Here is a 19,397-nt window from a genome sequence, read left to right as displayed (position 1 = left end):
AAATAACACATCCCTGACAAAAGGGAAACACCCCACCCTCTGCCAAATTTCAAGTTCCTGCTTCAAATCATGGGAGCACTAGAGCTTTTAAAAACAAAGGTAGTCAACATTTTTTTTTAACATTGGCAAAACAACCCCCGCCCTTTCCCAAGCCCCATTCTCAGAAATGACTGAAACAATTTGGCTACAATTTAGGAAAAAAAAATCAGACTAGGCAGACACTTGGGATGACAAATTTTTGCCCAAATGATAAAAGTTTGGTAAAGTGATAAGCAGCTGAAAACAGGGTCTTATAATGGGAATTGTTGGGCAACCTGAATAACTGGCAGTGTTACCGGCCCCGTTCACAAGACAAGCTTTTTAATTTGTACATCTCAAAGTGTTTTACAAAGGTGGGAAAGCAGCGTTATCCCCACTTCATAGATGAGGAACCTATGGCACAGAAGTTAAGGAAACTGCCTGAGGTCACACAGCAGATCAATGCCAAAATAGGGATTCCAGCCATTCTACATGTGGCTGAAAAGTAAAATCAGCCATGCATTAAATCCCAATGAAAACAATCAGCTAAAGTCTCAATTGTGGTCAAACTGCTGAGGGGTTAGGGACAAAGAGGACTCTAAAATCTAAAGGTGATTCTGGACTGGATCTCAGGAACAGCCAGAGCTATCCCACTCTCTGGCATAATTTAGAGAAGCCATGAGCACCCTGCTGCCAATGACCCCTAATGGCCAGCCCTGAAGCCAATGCAGCAGGTTCAGCTCACCCTCTTTTCCTGGCCACTCCCAATCCCAGACTGAGGACTGCATTACACCAGGAAGGAATTCCCAGTGTGCTGAAGCAGCCAGGCTGCAGGCTGTTTGGCACTGAGGGAGCAGCACAAAGCAGACACAACAGCGATGTTTCACTGTAACCAAGCCCACCATAAGCAGGTACCACTGACATAAAATTATATTCACAGATTACCATAGCCTTTGCTTTACCACTGTTATGATCGCAGTTCTCTGATTCCCACCAAACCCATCTAAATCCAAACACTCATGAATAAAAATGAGCATTGTGCCATGTTTTCCAGTCAGTTCTATCATTCATCTTTTACCTTGAGAGAGATCCTTTGGCACTGTAATACGAAGATGTCTCTGTTGCGTCTGCTGCTGTATCATAATCAGTACTGGTCACTGATAAAAGAAAAATGGACATTCTCCATGATCCACACTTTGTAACTACTGCAGTTCATAATAGTTACAGCTAAAGGTCCTTGCAGGTTCTGAAATTTCTTTATTGGGAGCAGCAGCAATCTCCATGATCCCTTTCTTAATACTCATTCATCTCCACCCACTCGACCTGATGCTCCCTCCAGACAAAGGACAGCTGGATGTGTCTGCCTTTGAGCCCCACCAATGCTATTGCAAGAGCCAGACAGACGGTATTGCAAGAGAGAGAAGCCACACACGTTTTTTCCGAGGAGTGAGTGTGATGTCTCCGCAATGCTTACAGTCTTCGCAGAAAGATAGAGGGAGCTGGGAACCCAGGATGAGATCACAATGCACTAGGTATGGCTGCATGGTGCATTTCTCATGTGAGATTTCTCCGACCTTTGGGAATTAATGTGCAGTGCTTGGCAACTAACTGATCCAGTTACACTGGTGAAAACGTTGCCAAAAGCTGCATCACCCTCAAACACAGGTCACTATAATAGGAGAAAAAGCACCCCACAAAATCATTAAGCTTACAGCTACTTCATCTACATTTTAATTAACAAAACCCCAATTATCCCATATGAAAAGAGTAAAAGAAAGCCCAAGTAAACTGATTTTACCACTCACATGTCATTTTCCTGCCAATGAGATTCACTTATTCAGATCAGCCAGAATAAACATGTATCTTTATTCAACACCATTCACGCTCCCCTATTAATATTATAACAAATGTGCAAATATGCATCTTATTCAAATACCACTCACACACCCCATTAATATTATGAAACATTTTGTTTCATAACATTCAGTCTTTTCAATCATTCCTCAAGACTCACAGTCCACCCGCAGCTCCGCCTTGCTTGAAGAAACTCCCATGTTGTTTTCAGCAAGGCAGCGGTAGACTCCCATGTCAGTAGGGACCACGGCGGTGATGATCAGTTGGTGGCACCCTTCCTGGTCCTCATTGATCATATAATGGTCATCTTCTTCTATAACCTTCCCGTCCTTGAACCAGCGCACCGTGGGTAAGGGTTTGCCAATAACAACACAGTCAAAGCTGACTGGATAGCCGTCCTGCACCTCTTGGTTTTGAAGCTCGGTTATGAACATAGGAGCTGAATATGGTACAGTTGGAAGAGAGAAAAGGAAACAATCCGCTGTGTTAATTGGTAAAGATGCGTTTCAAGAACGCTGCTGTGCAGTGTGTCAGAGGAAGGGACTTGCAGTGATGCTGACTGGCACGTTTTAAAACAATAGAAAGGTGCCTTTCCTCCATAATATAAACAGTGAAGGAGTAGCTTCGGTTGGGTATTTTCCAGCGAAATGTTTTTTCATCAGCAAATGCCACTTCCTCAAAACCAAAACTTTTTGTGCGAAAAGGTCAGTTTTGACATCTTTTATGACTTGGAAAATGTTTGAACCGTTTTGAATGGTGTAGTTTCAACATTTTCTAAAAGACAAATTCTAGTTTTCCAATTCTAAATGGAGTAGAGTTTCAAAATGCCAGTTAATTATAGTAAAAAAACTCTGAAAATGGTCAAAATCAAAACAAAATGTTTTGAAATTATCAAAATAAAATATTCCAAAATCATTGAAAGAAAACATTTAGATTGACGCAAAAAGATTTTTTTCTGATTTCCAATTCATGAAAATTTTCAAAGATTTTGACTTTTTGCCCCAATTCAGGACTGAAAAATGTTTTGATATCTTGAAATATTCAAGGAATGGGAAAACTGCTTTTCACCCCCCTCCCCAACTCTACTCAGTAGAATTTGCCTTATAAAAAGGACTCATTTATTCTCCAATAGCTGTTCTAGACACTGCAGCATCACTACTCTAAGCTAAAGCTTGGGTCAAGTCCCTCCCTCTGTAAAACAGGGCTGAGAATGTTCTCAGAACGGCTTAGTTAACTGATGCTTTCAAAGCATTGTAAGGATGCTATTGCGTGTTTTGTTATTAGGGCGAGTAAAAAATTTTCTCTCAAAACATTTTTACAATGCCAAAAGGATTTTTGACTAAATGGAAATTTTAGTAAAAAATAAAAATCTGTTTTCAGGTTTTCAACCTCTCCAAATTTTAAAGAAAATTGTTGTGAGGAAAAATAATTTCTGAGTGAGCTCTAAATAAGATTATTAAATAAGAAACTAGCATGCCTTGCTAACCTGTATCTGAAGTCAGTAAAGGTGGCGGAGGTCTTTTCATTAAGGGCTGAATCTGCCCTGGAGCAGGTGGTACTGCTTTCCCTATGCGAAGCTCTATTTTTTTAAGGCCTTGGTCCAGGATGTCAATCTCAACTGGGATACCCAATGCAGCAAACATCTCTCTGAATCGGACGGCTGCTGTTTTTGCTTCTGCCAAGATTTCAAACTTGATGTAGATGTATTGATCATCCTCGCGATATGTCTGCTGATCTACCACCTCTACATCCCCTTCATCCGCACTGACAAAGAGCTCCTCCTCCACATCAGACATTTCCGTTGAGATCTTGGACTTGAAGAGTTTGTGAAGTCTCCTTCCTGCTTTACGGAACGCATCATCCAGTTCGCTGCCAGAAGAGCTCTCCGTTTCACTATCCGTGAGGCGTTTCACTTGCTTGTGCTTACGAAGAGCACCTGGCGCCTTGGTACCAACCACCACCTTAGCACTCTGGGAAACCTTGCCAAACTTATTAGATGCCTCACAGGTATATTTTCCTGTGTCTTTCATGTCCAGACCAGTGATAATCAAGGAGCAAGTTCCATCACTGTAATTGTCTATGTGATAGTGGCGCCCATCTGAAAGTTCCTCATCGTCTTTCAGCCAACGGACCTTCATATCGGTTTTGCTGAGAACCACACACTCAAGGTGGAGAGTGCCTCCTGGCTCACCACAAAAATCCTTGAAGGTATCGCTAAACACAGGACATTCCTGCTGCTTGATCTCCTTCCTCACTTTATACCCTTTGAAAGCAGCCTGAATTTTCACAGCTGCTTTGGTCATGGAAGGATCATCTAAATCTTCCATGATTTCTGGTTCAGCAGGTTTGGCAGGAAGAGCAGACTCAGTAGTCTCGATGCCCGATTGCTCCCAGTGTTTCCAAAATTTACTAGTGGAGACTGTCTGAACTTTGCTACCAATGCTAACAGTAGATTTTCCGGCCTTTTTAAGGTAGTTAACTAGTGAAGGTGTCCCAGCCCTAGACTCATCATCTGAGCTCGTGAAAGAGAAGTCTGCTTCTCCAGTTTTAGCCAGCTCATCACAGGTGGAGTATTCTTCTGAGTAATAATGAGACTCCGCTTCCTCCTTCTTCAGCTTGTGAAGTTTATCATCCTCTTCTGGCACTTCACTGATGGAATCCAGGGTTGGCTCCCTGCTCATTCTTCGCTTCTTAGCAATAGCCTCCCAGAGGAGGTGAAGATCCCCCTCCTGAGCAGCTTCAGGCGGCAAGCTGGGCTGGAGCTGTCCATCCACCATTTCTTCAAGTTGAATCACGTCATGTGCTTCCTGGGCTACCTCTTTTGGCAGTGCCACTGTGGGAACCAATTGAGATTCAGTTAGTAAGACAGTAAGAAGAAGCATGTGAACAAGGCAAGAGAAATCACATGAAAATGTTACTCCAAATCCAGGCAGTAAAATATCACTGAAATTAAAATTAAGCACTGCATTTTAGCCATAAAGCAAAAATCACATATGTTAGAAAGAAAACATGGCCAAGCCTTGAACAAATTGTCCCCCTCCCCCATGCAGAAAAGTGATGGGCCAAATCCTGCCTTTGTTTCTCTGTGCAAGCCCCCAAAGTCTAACTCAGCTTCTTATATGTAGTCACTTTCTAAAACGGAAAGCTGTCTAGCTTTCTCCTGACCATACCCCATGGAAACAATGCCCCACAGGATCTGCAGTGAAAACCATAGGAGGTAATTAGAACATCAGAATGGCCATACTGGGTCAGATCAATGGTGCATCTAGCCCAGTATCCTGTCTTCCACCAATGACCAGTGCCATATGCTTTAGAGAGAATGAACAGAACAGGGCAATTTATCAATGATACATCCCCTGTTGTCCAGTCCCAGCTTCCGGCAGTCAGAGGTTTAGGGACACCCAGAGCATGGGGTTGTATGCCTGATCAACCTAGCTAATAGCAATTGTTGGACCTATCCTCCATGAACTTATCTAGTTCTTTTTTGAGCCCCATTATATTTTTGGCCTTCACAACATCCCCTGGCAGTGAGCTCCACAGATTGACTGTGTGTGTTGTGAGGAAAAAGTACTTCCTTATGTTTGTTTTATGTTACATCCTGGATCAACCTGCAGAAGATCAGTGAAAACATGTATTGTAACAACACTGATTCTCATTGAAGAATTTGAGAGGAAGTCACACATTCTTCACCTATCTCCACTTTATGCATTTGTCTAGGGGCGCAGAAAAAATATTTCCCAGTACAAAAGGTTTTGTAAACACTATTTTTATCTACATTATGTATTTTCAACTTTACTAATGCCATTAGGAAAGTGTAGCATTTTTTAAGAGGTGCCCTGGCACTGAATGGGAAAAGTCTAAATTGCAGTGTAAGAATTTTTTAATTTTTAAGAATGCTGCCTCCCTGCCTCAGAGTTGCAGCAGCCTGTCCTAGAGGAGATCCATGTCCTGTGCTCTCTCACTGAGACTTTCCTTTTGCTCTTTCTCATCATTTTTCCTAACAGGAAAATAATTCAGAATGAAAGCATATGGTTGCCCCTTGTGTAGGGAATAAATACATTTACCCTGCTTTGACTTTGATTTCCCTCCCTCTTGAGGAATCCAATAAACTCAATTTTAATTCTTTCCCACCATCCTTGGTCTCAAGTGAGGATGTGGCAAAAAAGCATTTGAGGAATCTTCTACTGTGGTGAACACCATTTTTCTTATCGTGTTTTAATTTACCGACAACTTATCCAATTAAGCTCAAAAAGAGCTAGAGATTTATTTTCCTTCTTTAAACGAAAGCTTACCAGTAGGTCTCCAGCAGACATCTGCTGACCCTTTTTATGCCTGTGGGAGCCACTGAGACACTTGGACATTACAATTTAAAATCTTAATGACTTACAATTAGAGTTTAATCAAGAGTCTTGAGCACTAGGATGTGGTTATATTATTCCAGTGAACTAAAATGTCTCACTTTTGGTTTTGTGTATGTTTTGGTTGTACTCTTAGCTATAAAGTGGCAAAAAAGTTTTGGACTCTGGTGAATGTGTCCGTTTTTAAATGCATCATTGATAAGGAAGTTCTTGTCTGATCACTTCAAAACCCAAAGACAAATTCTACCTCGACAACAGACATGATGTCCTCATTTTGAGATTGATACATCTTTGCTTGTGGATTTAGCAGGAGGAGAAATATTGAGCTTATAGTGGAAACTGAATTCCAGTCTTAACAATGGAGATGCTATTGAGTATCCTTAATTAGAACGAATAAAAACTCTCAGATACACACTTTTTGTACCTTCAGTAGACAGGTGGGCAGAGGATCTGGTATCAGGAGAGATCATGCAGGTGTACAATCCTTGATCTTCAGGTTTAAATGCACGAATAATGAGCATCTGCTTCTTGCCATCAGACTTGATTTCGTATCTTCCTCCAGACTGTATTTGTTCTTTTCCTTTGACCCAGATTGCCTCTTGGGTCTCTCTTGAAAATTCACACTCCAGGACAACCACTTCCCCTTCCAAGACCGACTTGCTTACTAAGGGACGAGTGACTGTAAATGGAGGCTCTGCAATTATAAAAATTAGGGCATCAAAATCAATGAATGCACCCCCTGTCTGCTTTATGGACCCCAAAAGGGGGGAACAGAGTCTGTGAAGCATCCAAACTTTGAATTTTGGTGTTTTAAACTTTTTGTTCAACTGTTGCAGCCAATCATTGGAAGGTAAATGGAAAAACTACTGTAATTTAGAGTTTACAACTTCTAAAGCTCTCCCAGAAGATTAGATTGCATTAGCTTATAGCTACATGCAGGAACCACTGCGCTTCCCCCCTTATGTTTCTGTGCTTATAGGTCATCACTAAGGCTACAATTTTGTCATGGAGGTCGTGGAAGTCACAGAATCAGTGACTTCTAGAGACCTCCATGACTTCAGCCTGAGGAGGCTGGGAGCTGCAGGGTCCCCGTCCTCCCCCCTCTCTCCACTGCCTACGGTGGCCAGGAGCTGTGGGGGCCCCTGGGAGTTCTGGGCCACTGCGGGAGGTGTGGGGACCCTGCAGATGAGCTCCCCAGTTTGTCACAGATATTTTTAGTAAAAGTCATGGGCAGATCATGGGCTTCCATGAATTTATCTTTATTGACCGTGACCTGTCTGCGACTTTTACTAAAAATATCCGTGACAAAATCTTAGCCTTAATCATCACCCACTTTTGCCAAGTCTCACACAAAATCTCATACACCCCACCAAGACCTAGCCCATAGTAGCCTTACAATTCCTATATGCTCAAAGTGTAAATCAGAAGCGCAGAGCCAGTCTTCAACTTTTGAAGAAAAGATCCAACATAGAAAAAAGATTTTGAAAGTTGCCTCCATCTCAGGTTTTGAAAAACACAATGAAACTTTCACTCTTGTTACTAATGACTGAGCCAGCAGCTCTTAAATAGTGAGAAAATGTCTTGTTATTTTCATCACTTTGATAGATGACCTTCTAATAACATGACAGCTGCGTGGCACCAGTATTTAAAATGCACCCGAGTTCAGCCAGACTTGACTGAAGAAACATGGGCAAATATGTTTTTAAAATGTTCTTTTAAACATTAAACATATCCCTCTTAGGAATTTAACATGGGGTTTTCAAAAAAGATAAGAAGAAACTATACAAAGCACACAGGCCCCATTGCAATAGAATGTAGAGAGAGGCTTTACAAGAAAACAGCTTAAAGGTAACTCCAAGACCACTGGGGTTTCACTGAAGCAACTGTGAATTGGTACCCCTAGGTACAATGTCAAGGTGTTAAATTACAAGAGATATACAAATATCAGAGAGAGAGAGAGAGGCATTTTAAGGAGGAAACACTGCCTCTCCCTTGTGTGCTCAATAAAACTCTCGGTTGCCATCAGCCACAGAACATAGCCATTCCAGCATGCCCTGCCTCAGTCATTCCATCTGGTCTCCATGAGAAAAGAATCTTATACTGATCAGACAAAACTCGGAGATGCATTGCAAGCCATGAGACTGAGTGCTGAAGTATGGAAAGAAAGATGTCAAGCAGATAAACAACACAGCAGATTTCACTTTGCTTCTGCCCAAAACAATTTACCAACCTTCTCTTCAAGACTCAGTATCACTGAACTATGCTATAGTGTGGACACTTCACTCTCATGGTCCCTTGAATGTGTGAAGCAGACATAGGGTGACCAGACAGCGAATGTGAAAAATCGGGACAGGTGTGGGGGGTTACAGAAGCCTATGCAAGAAAAAGGCCAAAAAATCAGGACTGTCCCTATAAAATCGGGACAGCTGGTCACCCTAAGCAGACATGCCATGCGAAATACAGGCCTTTAACAGCTCTCAGCGCATTATGGGACTTCTCTAATTCTCACCTAGCTGCAGAGTTTGAGGTAAATGCACTGGTTCACCAGCACCAACTTTGTTTATAGTTGAAATGCGGAATCTGTAGGGTTCGCCTGGTGAGAGATTGTCCACAACAAACTCTGTGTTTTGAATAAGTTCCTTATTGCATTGCTGCCAGCCACCACCAGGTGTTGTCTTCTCAACATTGTAGCCTAAGATGCCACAGCCACCATCACTCAGTGGTGTGAACCACGACAGAGTTACCGAGCGACTGCTCTTACTTAATATCTCTGGATCTTCAGGGGGATCAGGGAGGGCTGACGGCACAACAGAGTTTCAGTGATGTATAAAATAAGTGCTGTCACTTTTTAGTGAGATTACAAATAAGCCCTCATTATCAGCAACAAGGAGAAATCTAAGTGACACATTCAGTATCTTTTTCACCATGAATCGGAGCTGCATTGTGCCTATGAAAATCAGATACATCTTTGCACAATTGACAACTCTCTGCAGACCTGTGCTGCACCATAATCTATGGGGAGGGAGACATATAGAGCGGGATGGAATTTTTTGAGTAAATAGTTTTTCACCCAAAAATGCATTTTTGGCTGATGCAAAAATACTGGCGAACATGACCTAATTAATACCATTTGGGAAAAAGGTTTTCCTGACCAGCAAACTGTGTCTGAATCTGCCCTTAGCCTAGCAGTTAGGTTACATGCCTAAGATGTGGGAGACCTAAGCTTGAATCCCTCCTCTGGAGCAGATGCCTTCCTCCCAGGTGAGCAGCCTGGCTATAGGCTATTCTGGGGTATGGCTGCTCTCAATCTCTCCTGTTGAAACTGTTCCACTTTGTATAAACACTTACATAGTCATTGGGCCAGAGTGAGGATGACTACATTCTGCATTCACCTAAGAGGTAGGAGACGTAGCTTCAGATCTTTTCTCCCTGTGATTCAGAGCAGGGATTCAAACCTCGGTCCCTCACAAGTGCCCTACTCACTGGGTTAAAGGTTATAAAGGGGATCCAAACATCTTTGATAACCTGAAACCAACTTTTCCAATTTGCCTACCATTTTTCCTAAGGTTGGTAAGTTTGCAGAGTATTGTTTTAAAATAAAGATAGAGAGAACTTGCTCAGAAAATTGATTTCTCCGCAAGTATGTACAGTTCTAGTTAGTACTTTACAGAAGAATGATGGTAGGTTACAAAATGGTGGGTTTCAGCTAAGGAAACACTGAAAAGAAGATCTCAACACTAGTTGATTTAATTTTAATTTCATGAGACAGTCAGAGCAGAATAGCACAGCAGCAATTTATCAAACCTGAGAGAGCTGGCATGTGTGCCTGTGGGAAGGAGAAACAGAAAACAGACCAGATGTAAGAAAATCAGAGTGACAGAGCTCAATCCTGTAGGCTGAGAATCACAGATTCATAGGGTTAGAAGGGACTGGAAGGGTCATCTAATCTAACCCCCTGCCAAGCTGCAGGATTTGTTGTCTAAAAACCACCCAAGATGGATGGATCTCCAGCCTCCTTTTGAAAACCTCCAGTAAAGGATGTTCCACAACCTCCCTAGGCATCTGCTCCATTGTCCTGCTCTTCTTACAGTTAGGAAGTTTTTCCAGAGATTTAATCTAGATCTGCTATGCTGTAGTTTTAACCCATCGGCTCTTCTCCTGCCCTCTGTGGTGCAAGTGCCAATGGCTAGAATTGGCAGAAACGTTCACTGGATGAACCTACCTATTACAGATAATGTGGCAGACGTAATTGCATCCCTTGCAGCAAAAGTCACCTCTCCAGCATGATGTGGTTGGGCTTTCTTCAAGATCAGTTTGTAGCTGTTTCCATCTGCCTGTATTTCCCAGTTCTCATCTGGTTGGATATCCATGTCATTAATATACCAGGCGACTTCAGTGACTGGAACTGCTTCACTTAAAATACAGTTAAGGGTAGCTTGGTCCCCAGCAGTGACTTCAGTGTCAATCAAAGGCTGCAAAATTTCCAGGCGCCATCCTGCAGTTAAAAATATGTATCAAACCCCAAGATACCGAAGCAAAGATTAAGTGTCAAGATTTATACTTAATGTTCTTGGTGCATCTTTCAACAGCTAGACCACATGGGCTGACAGAAGAGCCTGATGGGTTTTCTGAGGTCTAGGTTACGCAATCTGGTTAGAGATGGCAGAAATCTTAGAAACTAGACTGCCAAAGCTATCAGGAAGGCTCCTTCACATCTGTGTGCTGTAGCCTCCTGTTTTTAACCTGCTTTAGCCCTGATTCTGCATGCTTATGTGTAGGTGGATCCCTTTACTTGTGCAGAACCACTTTAAAGTCACTGGGGCGCTGTCCTGGTGCTAGAGTCCATCTGTGCCAACAGGCTTCAGGAGAGGGGCCTTTACTGGGTCCTTCTCCCAGTCTTAGCCAATAACTTTTCTCACTTGGAGCTTGGGGAGTTTTGCACAAGCAAATGGCAGTTTTCTCTGAAAAAGACTATTTCCTGACATTCCGTGAAAATAGCAGCAAAATTCATGAAACGATGATGAGTTCAAAACACTCCACAAGCTTGCTGGTGTTGTGGGCACAACCATCTGTAAAGCAAAACTAAAAAGGCTTGTAAGCTTTCATAATCTCCCTTCATGCCCACACTTACTTCACTGGTTCATCCTCACCCTCTCTTTTTCCCCTTTTCTGTAATTTGATTTTGGATTAATTCCCTCGCTGTTTCCCACTCAAAGAGAGCACATCACAATCTTCTTTTGTCTCTGTCCAGCAAATAAAAACAACTGAAACAACGTCCTCCCTTTACTCTTTTCAAACTGATAAGAATATCAATAAAATTATATTAGGGGGTTCCAAATAGTTTCACATTTTGCTCTTGAATTTCTTTTTCACCTGCAACCCACACTAATTCCACGTTTTCCCTATTGAGTGATTTGAGAGTGCTGTCAAGAGCAAAAGAAGACTGACTTTGTCCTTTGAATTCAGTTGCTCTCTTTCCTACTTTTTACTCCACTGTACTATTTCCCCTCAGTGAAATTCAGTGAAGGACATGGAGTGAAGTGACACGACTGGACATCCTGAAGATATGTTGGATTTCACTTTTTGTCCAAAATTATTCACACACTCTAGATTTAGGTCCTACAAGCTGGTAACGTAGAACTAAGGGTGACTAACATGAATTAGAATTTACACTGGATCAGATCTTCAGGTTTTTTTTAAGAAACATGCCATTGGTCACACGGTATTGTGAGACACACAATGCCCAGATATGAAATGGAGATTGTGAGAGTGTAATCAGCCAGGTGCACTTATACTCCTAAGAATTATAATGAGAAGTTGAGTAGATAAATGAATATGCTCCTCTTTATATCTAGTTGAAATTATTTGGTTAGACAACTGAGATTGAGATAGGTACTTTGTACAACTGTGCAAGCTGTGACTGTGAATCCATTTCCCGCCAACAAAAAACTGATATTTTGTGCATATTGTGAAGATTAAAGATCTAGCTGAGCCACGAGTTCCCAAAACATTATTTTAACTCTACATCCTGTATAAGGAGCTTGATTAATTTCTGTCTGCAGGAGAAGCAGATGGGGGAAATGATGGAAATGCATGGAAAGCATGGAAGGTGCACTGATAAGTTTATAGAAAACATACTGTTCAATCACAATAGAAAAGAAGCTAAGATCACCACAGACAGAAAAGAATTAGGAGCTGTGGGGGAGTATAGCTACCCTGTCCAGCTGAAGGATGCTTTCCTCACCAAGAAGACAGACTGAAGGAAAACAAAACTGTGGAAAACCTTTGAAAGATAGAAGAAAAAGTTCCACCTCTGTTTAAAAATTAGATTTTTGACACTGGGGTACCACCAACCCATGAGCTGATAACTAACAAACACTACAGCCAGAAGGTTTGGAGAGCAAGCTGGAATGTGAAGCATGGGAGGAGGGATGCATGGCTTACATGGACAAATATGAAAGCACGTAAATGGCTAAGAGAAAGAAACAAGATGAAAGGCCAGTTGAAAACTCGGATGAATCAAAAATTGCATTGAGCTTCCAGTAGCTGAACGATAAGGAAGGCTGAAAGACATAGTATACTTACAACTGGCAACCGAAAGACAGAGATGGAGAGAAGTATCCAACATGTTTGCAACTTATGTGGTTACATTTAACCAAGAAGCAGCAATATAGGAATGGCAATATACAAAAACCTGTAGGAAAACACTTCAATCTCCCTGGACACACAATAGCAGATTTAAAGGTAGCCATTCTGCAGCAAAAGAACTTCAGGACCAGACTTCAAAGAGAAACTGCTGAACTTCAGTTCATCTGCAAATTTGACACCATCAGCTCAGGATTAAACAAAGACTGTGAACGGCTTGCCAACTACAAAAGCAGTTTCTCCTCCCTTGGTTTTCATACCTCAACTGCTAGAAGAGGGCCTCATCCTCCCTAACTGAACTAACCTCGTTATCTCTAGCCTGCTTCTTGCTTGCATATATATACTGGCTCCTGGAAATTTCCACTATATGCATCCGACAAAGTGGGTATTCACCCACAAAAGCTCATGCGGCAATACGTATGTTAGTCTATAAGGTGCCACAGGACTCTTTGCTGCTTTTACAGATCTAGACTAACACGGCTACCCCTCTGATACTTGACAAGAAGCAGCATGTTTGGCAATGCCATGAGATGATGCAATCACTCAAATACATAAGCCAGGTTTTATTTAATATATATTATGTATGAATAAAGTTTTCTCATTACATGTAAGTTTGACATAACATTGTCACAATTTATGACTTTTTCCAAACACCTTACAGTGTTGACTAGCAGTAGATAAGGCAGTCCCAAACAATTCTTCAGCCTGTACTCATGCCCTCCTGGAAGAATTTTCTAATGGTGCCACAGAAGTACTGATGCTAAAAGACTGTCAATAGATGGGATTTATACTGATGACTAAGTAGCCACAGCAAACTTCACCAAGAGAGGAGACCCAGCAGTTAAAGTGTCATGAGCTAAACTGCAGTGCATCTTTATACTGTAACTCAGTTATCTTAGCGGCTGTGATTGCAACAAATTAAGCTATACTGCACTTGATAAAGCATTTTTTTAAATGTAACTGTTAGTGTCACAGACCTAAGCAGCTTTTGCCCTGGCCTCCATGTTCAGGAAACGAGCATCCACGTACTCTCAAGCGAGAAACATTTCCGAAAGTTACCGTTGGGGCTAGGCAAATTTTGTGGTCAGCCATTTCCAGGAACCGCCCCCCCCCCGAGGGTGGTAACGAGGCACCTGTAAATCTCCTAATTAGGAGAAACCTGGCCAAAAAATTGGACAGGTCATTACCCTTATAAATTGCCCACCGTGCAAGGGTGGGCAGGGAGAGACGCAGAAAGCTGTACCCGTAACCGAGCCTGATCAACTTGAAGTCTCCCTCGGCTCCGTGTTCTCAGAAGCCTACCCGTCTGCCGGTGGTGATGAAACTTTTGTGGTTTGTGTGTGTGAGTATGCCTAGCTGCTAGTTCTGCTACTTTTGCTAGCTAACTGAGCCTGTAATCGTGTTGTAAGCAGGAGACAAAAGCCGATCCCAGCCGCCCCAAGGCTCCTGCTAGGGGAAACCTGTTGACCAGGAAACCTTGAACGCAAGGGGGATTGACCAGAGTCTCACGGCAATCTTTAACTGTCTTATTGCATTTTGTTTTATTTAGACGAGTAATTGCATTTATGCTTAATAATAGCACCCTTACTAACCCTTGGAAGGACCTGAATAACTACTGGGACCTAGAGCGGTACCAGGGTCAGCTTCTGTTTGTAATTGCAGTATTTTTATTATTTGTTCTGGTATTATATTGTAAGCCCAAGTTGTAACTAGTATTAAGTTGTTCCTCATCCTCACTTGTGACCCATTCAATAAACCCTCAATTTTAACCCCACGACTGATTGTTTGCGTTATCCCCATTGCTACCTTCGGGGCACTTGTCACCCCTCCCGAGGACATCCAGTGATCAAACCTCCGCCCTATCCCAACGCTCATTACCCAGTAGATAACGGGCACCTTGTGACCATATCGGTGGAGCGAGGGGCGAGAGTAATCGGTAATCAACAGTAACATAAAAGAAATTTTAAAAAGAGTATGATGAAATAACCACAGTTTAGATTGTTAGAAGGAAAGAAAACAAAATTACATTATATTAAAAGTTCAAACTCAGTAAAGTAGAAATTGACCAGATCCTCAGAGTGCAAGGGTGGCTTTTTCTTTGGCTTATTATAGGAAACAGGTCAGTTAAACGTCAGATGTGGATTCAAACTCTTCTGAAATTCTCAGACGTTTAGGATCTGGGCCAATCTCTACTGAAAATCTCATAGCCTTTTGCAATTATCATTGTTGTTCATCCTTTGAGTTCGAAGATGACCATGACATCACTGGTTGGTTTAGTTTCTGTGAACATGTGAGTAGCTGATCAGGCCATTCTGAGCTTTGAACTGTCTGTGACACATTGAACAAGAGATGCCACTATGGGATGCTTGACTAACAGAGGACATGTTTCTGTTACAAAATTTACACTGCTGGCACTTCTGCTCTGCCTCAGCAGTTCTCCTCCACTCACAGACTGTAGCTCCCGTATGGATGAGGTTTCACCAAATAGAACTACCATGAAGGAGATCTTCCCAAAACTCAGGGTCATTGTTGAAACACTCCAAGGATAACTTGAGGGAGTCTTTGAAACGTTTCTTCTGATCTCCCTGAGAGCACTTTCCCTCCTTTAGCTTGCCGTAAAAGATCTTTTTTGGCAGTCATTAATCTGACATTCTGGTGACATGGCCTGCCCATCTCACCTGTGATTTCATAAACGGAATATGGATGCTTGGAATGCCTGCCCGTATGAGAACCTCAGTATCTGGAACCTTGTCTCACCATCTTATCCTCATCAGTTTCCTCAGATAGTGCACGTAAAAGTGATTTTGTGCAATTACCATAATAGGCATTTGATAGTGGCTCCTTTTAAAGCCAGCTCACCAAAATTAAGGCTGTTTTCTGACATAAAATCTTGAGAGAGAGAGAAGAATGTATTTGCTGCACATTATCTTCTCTCTGGCATTGAATTGAAGTAGATAGGTAAGGACTAAAGGGGAGAACAAATTAGGAATTATCAGGGAAGGCAAACAGCTGATGGAGTTTGTACGTAGCCCTGCACTGGTTCCCAAGACACAAGAGGGACAAGCAACATGCACAGAGGTTACAGATCAATGCAGGGAAGATGACGATCAGACTAGCTGTACAATGGAATTCAAGAGAGGATGGATTGTTTGACAGCACAAAGGAGTTCACATACCTGGGCACCCCAATTAGCATAGAAGGAGAGGTAGTACATGAAATAAATACATAAAGGAGTCACATTTATTCCTAGTGCAATCATGGGCAATGACACTGGTTTCAATGGAGTTGCATCTGTTTACACCAGGGCTGAATTTGGTTTAATAATTAGCAGTAGATGCATGTAACTGATTCAACAAGATTGGGCAAGCAGAAAACTGAAGCTAAAAACCGCAACATCCTGCAACTATGATTTCATTATGTTGCATGGCTGCGTGAGTCTGTGTGCAACTGAAAAATGGAAGCATTCCCTCATAGCAAGAATGCTTTGCAAAGCTCATGAGTATAATATGGTAAGATGAGTTAAGATGCAGTTCAGGAGAATAGCACATTGGAAAGCATACAAGAATAGATGTTCTTCTGGCTGGGTCACATCAATCAAGATGTATCATGAGTGAATGTACAAGCAAGTCCTAAAATCTGGGAAGACAAGTGATGGATAGTCAGACCACAGAGAAACTGATAAAGCATGTTTGAGAAGGATTCATCTCTGCTGAGTAACAGAAAGAAATGTAAATGGTCATGTTCCACAGCCAACAGAAGTTGCGCAAAGTATACTCACCTTTGCCATGATGCTTGCAAATCAGTCAGTAATAGCTAGGCTGTATGGTCTGCTGCTATTTCTGTTTAATAGGTTTGTCAACTCTGACCAAAGCTATTCCGGGAGATTTTTTTCCCCAACATGACATAATGTCATTTTCTTAAAATATCCTATTAAAGTCTCCCAGATTTCTTTCACTAGTCACAAGGAGAGTGATGCCAATTCAGGGAGACCCCAGGCCAAACCTGGAGGGTTGAGAATCCTCCTACTTAACCTAATCAGGACTGTCTCATTGTTTACCTTGTTGCCATCCTCATTAGTTTGTTTAATACACCCTTTGTTGTCTTGGTATGCTGATAGATTCAAAGCTCTTTGGGGCAGCGACTGCTTTTTATTCTATGTCTGTGCATTGCCTAACTGATTGGAGCCTCTAGGAACTAATGTAATTAACAATAATAATTATGATGATCATGATGTAAATTATAATCTGTGAACCCTTAAAATAGCTGTATCTGTGACCCATTAGAATGTTCACTCTCTGTATGAATGTTGCTTGTTTCTAGCTAATTTGCACAATTTATAAGCATTATATGAGATGTGACATATGTCACTGCTTACACATAAGTGCTTGTCACACGAAACATAAGTAGTAAAGTATAAAATAAAAGATTTATCTGTGTGAAGCAGAAGTAATGCAGGGAGCCCATGACCTATGCTACTCATGAACTATTCAGCTCTGGCACTCAACAAATATTTTTCTGGGTTGACCAGCCTTTCAAACTGGAAAGCTAGAACTCCAAGCACAGGTTTGTCATTGTTACCTTTCACAGTCAGGAATGCAGATGTCACAGCATCACTAGTCAGGAAAGTCACCCTGCAGTTGTCCTGGGAAGTGAGGTTCTTCAACAGGAGAAGATGCCTGCGTCCATTTTCAAAGTAAACCATCTCAATGTTTTCTGTGGTTTTGGCAGGCTCATCATCAATCAGCCAGTTGTAATTGTAGCACTCCGGTTTGGAAAGGTAGCACTCAAACAGAGCTTCACCACCTTCCACGGCTTCCACATTCTCCAAACCTTTGACAATACTGTTCTTAGCTAACGGAAAAGGAAAATGATCAAAAACATTAGCTATTTTGCTTACATACTTCTGAGTAGTAGTGAGCCTTAAAGCACACTATGTAATTCCCATCACCTGGAAGCTGATATGAGAGCATCATATGTGGAAAGTTAATTTGTGGTTTCTCCTTTTAAATTTCAATGGCATCCTAACACAGTCTTATGTTTAAAATACATCCACAACAGCAATGTGGTTTAACAAGTAGTAAAATAACTCTAACATGGGGTTTCCTTCTGGCTTAATTCAACATTTATCCAATAACCTGACCTATATCTTTATACATGAAGGATGAAATCATATTGTTCATATGAACTGAATAATGGTTCAATTGAAATGAATACAAAAAGCCATCCACAGTCCAAGAATATAGGGCATAACCAGTTTCCTTTTGTGCACAACAGGAATCTTTTCTTGCCAACCTCCTCCATATGTATAATTAACATCACAGCTGGAGAGATGTGAAACTGGTAGAGAGCGCATCTTAAAATTTTACCATCTTTTATACAAAACCCGTCCTTATTCCAGCAGTGAACTACTGTCAGATTACAAATATCATTGCATTGACCAAGTCAACAAGGGATTTTGCAAACTGTACTACCAAAAGCCATTTGCAAAATTACAATTTATTGCATCGGTAACACTTTTTTAGTAGTAACTTTCTAATTATTACCAAATTCTTCTAACAGATGTCCAGGAGCCTGATTTTCTAATCTGAGTGTCAGGGGTTGGGACCACTGTGTGTGCAAAAATGTGCATAGATGTGCATGATCCATTTGCACACAACTACTGCAACTGCGTGCACCAACTAGTAGTTGTACACAACTAACCAATTTGATGCACATATCCCCAATTTGTGTGCACAGGTTAACTGCATAGACATATTAGGCACACACTACTATACAAGTTTATGTACACTGAGTTGGGTGAGCACAGTTTAGACACAGAAACCCACAATGCTCACATGAGTTATATACCATAGTCCTTGTGATCAGTGTTCTAATACAGCACCAGAATAACGGGCCAATCAATCCTGTTTAGTAACCACATCAATCATTGTAACTTCTAATCCGTGTGCAATTGCGTGTCACCCAGAAAATTGATATTGAACTATTTATTCTCTAGCAAAGCCAAATCAGTTTTTCTGAGGTTCCAGAATTTTCCAACTTGAATGTTTAAAGAGAACAATGGTCTTGTGCCTAGGGCAAAGGACAGGAGTCAGAGGCATGACTGCATTCCTGTGTGAAAGTATCCGCGTCATTTAATTTCTCTGTGCGCCACTTTCCTCATAAGTAGAATGTTGATACTTACAGATCCCTGCCCCTCTGGGGCCTTTTAAGACTAAATTCGTTAATGCTTGGTGAGTGCTTTTAGACTCTAAGATGGAAGGAACTACCAAAGTGCAGAGCATTATTATAAATAATAAATTGGCTTTTTAACTGAGCACAATCCCACAGTTCAGAAACCAAATAAGAAACAATATTATTTCTAATCATAATAGCGTACCCAGTAATTGAAAACAAGAAATCCATATGCAAATAGCAGAAAACTAGTTATTAAAACATTATATGCTATGCTCTACTGTTGTTTGCCTTGAGTGTTTGGATATTTCGGTGCTTTAAAGGCAGTCCCATTTTAACTGGCAGGCTGTG

The 19,397-nt window shown here is 41.5% G+C and overlaps 2 protein-coding genes across 51 annotated transcripts in view; one reads left to right on the top strand and one right to left on the bottom strand.

Annotated features, from left to right (window-relative positions):
• The window catches only part of LOC127045875 (5-beta-cholestane-3-alpha,7-alpha-diol 12-alpha-hydroxylase), a 331,656-nt gene that overhangs the window by 117,029 nt on the left and 195,230 nt on the right, over positions 1 to 19,397 (top strand). The window lies entirely within an intron of this gene.
• Positions 1 to 19,397, bottom strand: part of OBSCN (obscurin, cytoskeletal calmodulin and titin-interacting RhoGEF) — a 301,886-nt gene that overhangs the window by 97,861 nt on the left and 184,628 nt on the right. For all 50 annotated transcript variants that reach the window (XM_050942340.1, XM_050942350.1, XM_050942329.1 and 47 more), the window contains 6 exons: positions 17,454 to 17,726; positions 10,453 to 10,725; positions 6,646 to 6,924; positions 3,359 to 4,705; positions 2,033 to 2,311; positions 1,097 to 1,175 (listed from right to left, as the gene is read on the bottom strand). In XM_050942340.1, the coding sequence (XP_050798297.1) occupies positions 1,097 to 1,175; positions 2,033 to 2,311; positions 3,359 to 4,705; positions 6,646 to 6,924; positions 10,453 to 10,725; positions 17,454 to 17,726 (2,530 nt within the window). The remainder of the gene's footprint in view (positions 1 to 1,096; positions 1,176 to 2,032; positions 2,312 to 3,358; positions 4,706 to 6,645; positions 6,925 to 10,452; positions 10,726 to 17,453; positions 17,727 to 19,397) is intronic.

This window comes from Gopherus flavomarginatus, chromosome 2, assembly GCF_025201925.1.
Source record: "Gopherus flavomarginatus isolate rGopFla2 chromosome 2, rGopFla2.mat.asm, whole genome shotgun sequence".
In the NCBI taxonomy this organism is placed as follows: Eukaryota; Metazoa; Chordata; order Testudines; family Testudinidae; genus Gopherus; species Gopherus flavomarginatus.
The sequence above is the reverse complement of the archived record's forward strand: the minus strand, read 5'-3'. Positions and strand labels throughout refer to the sequence as shown.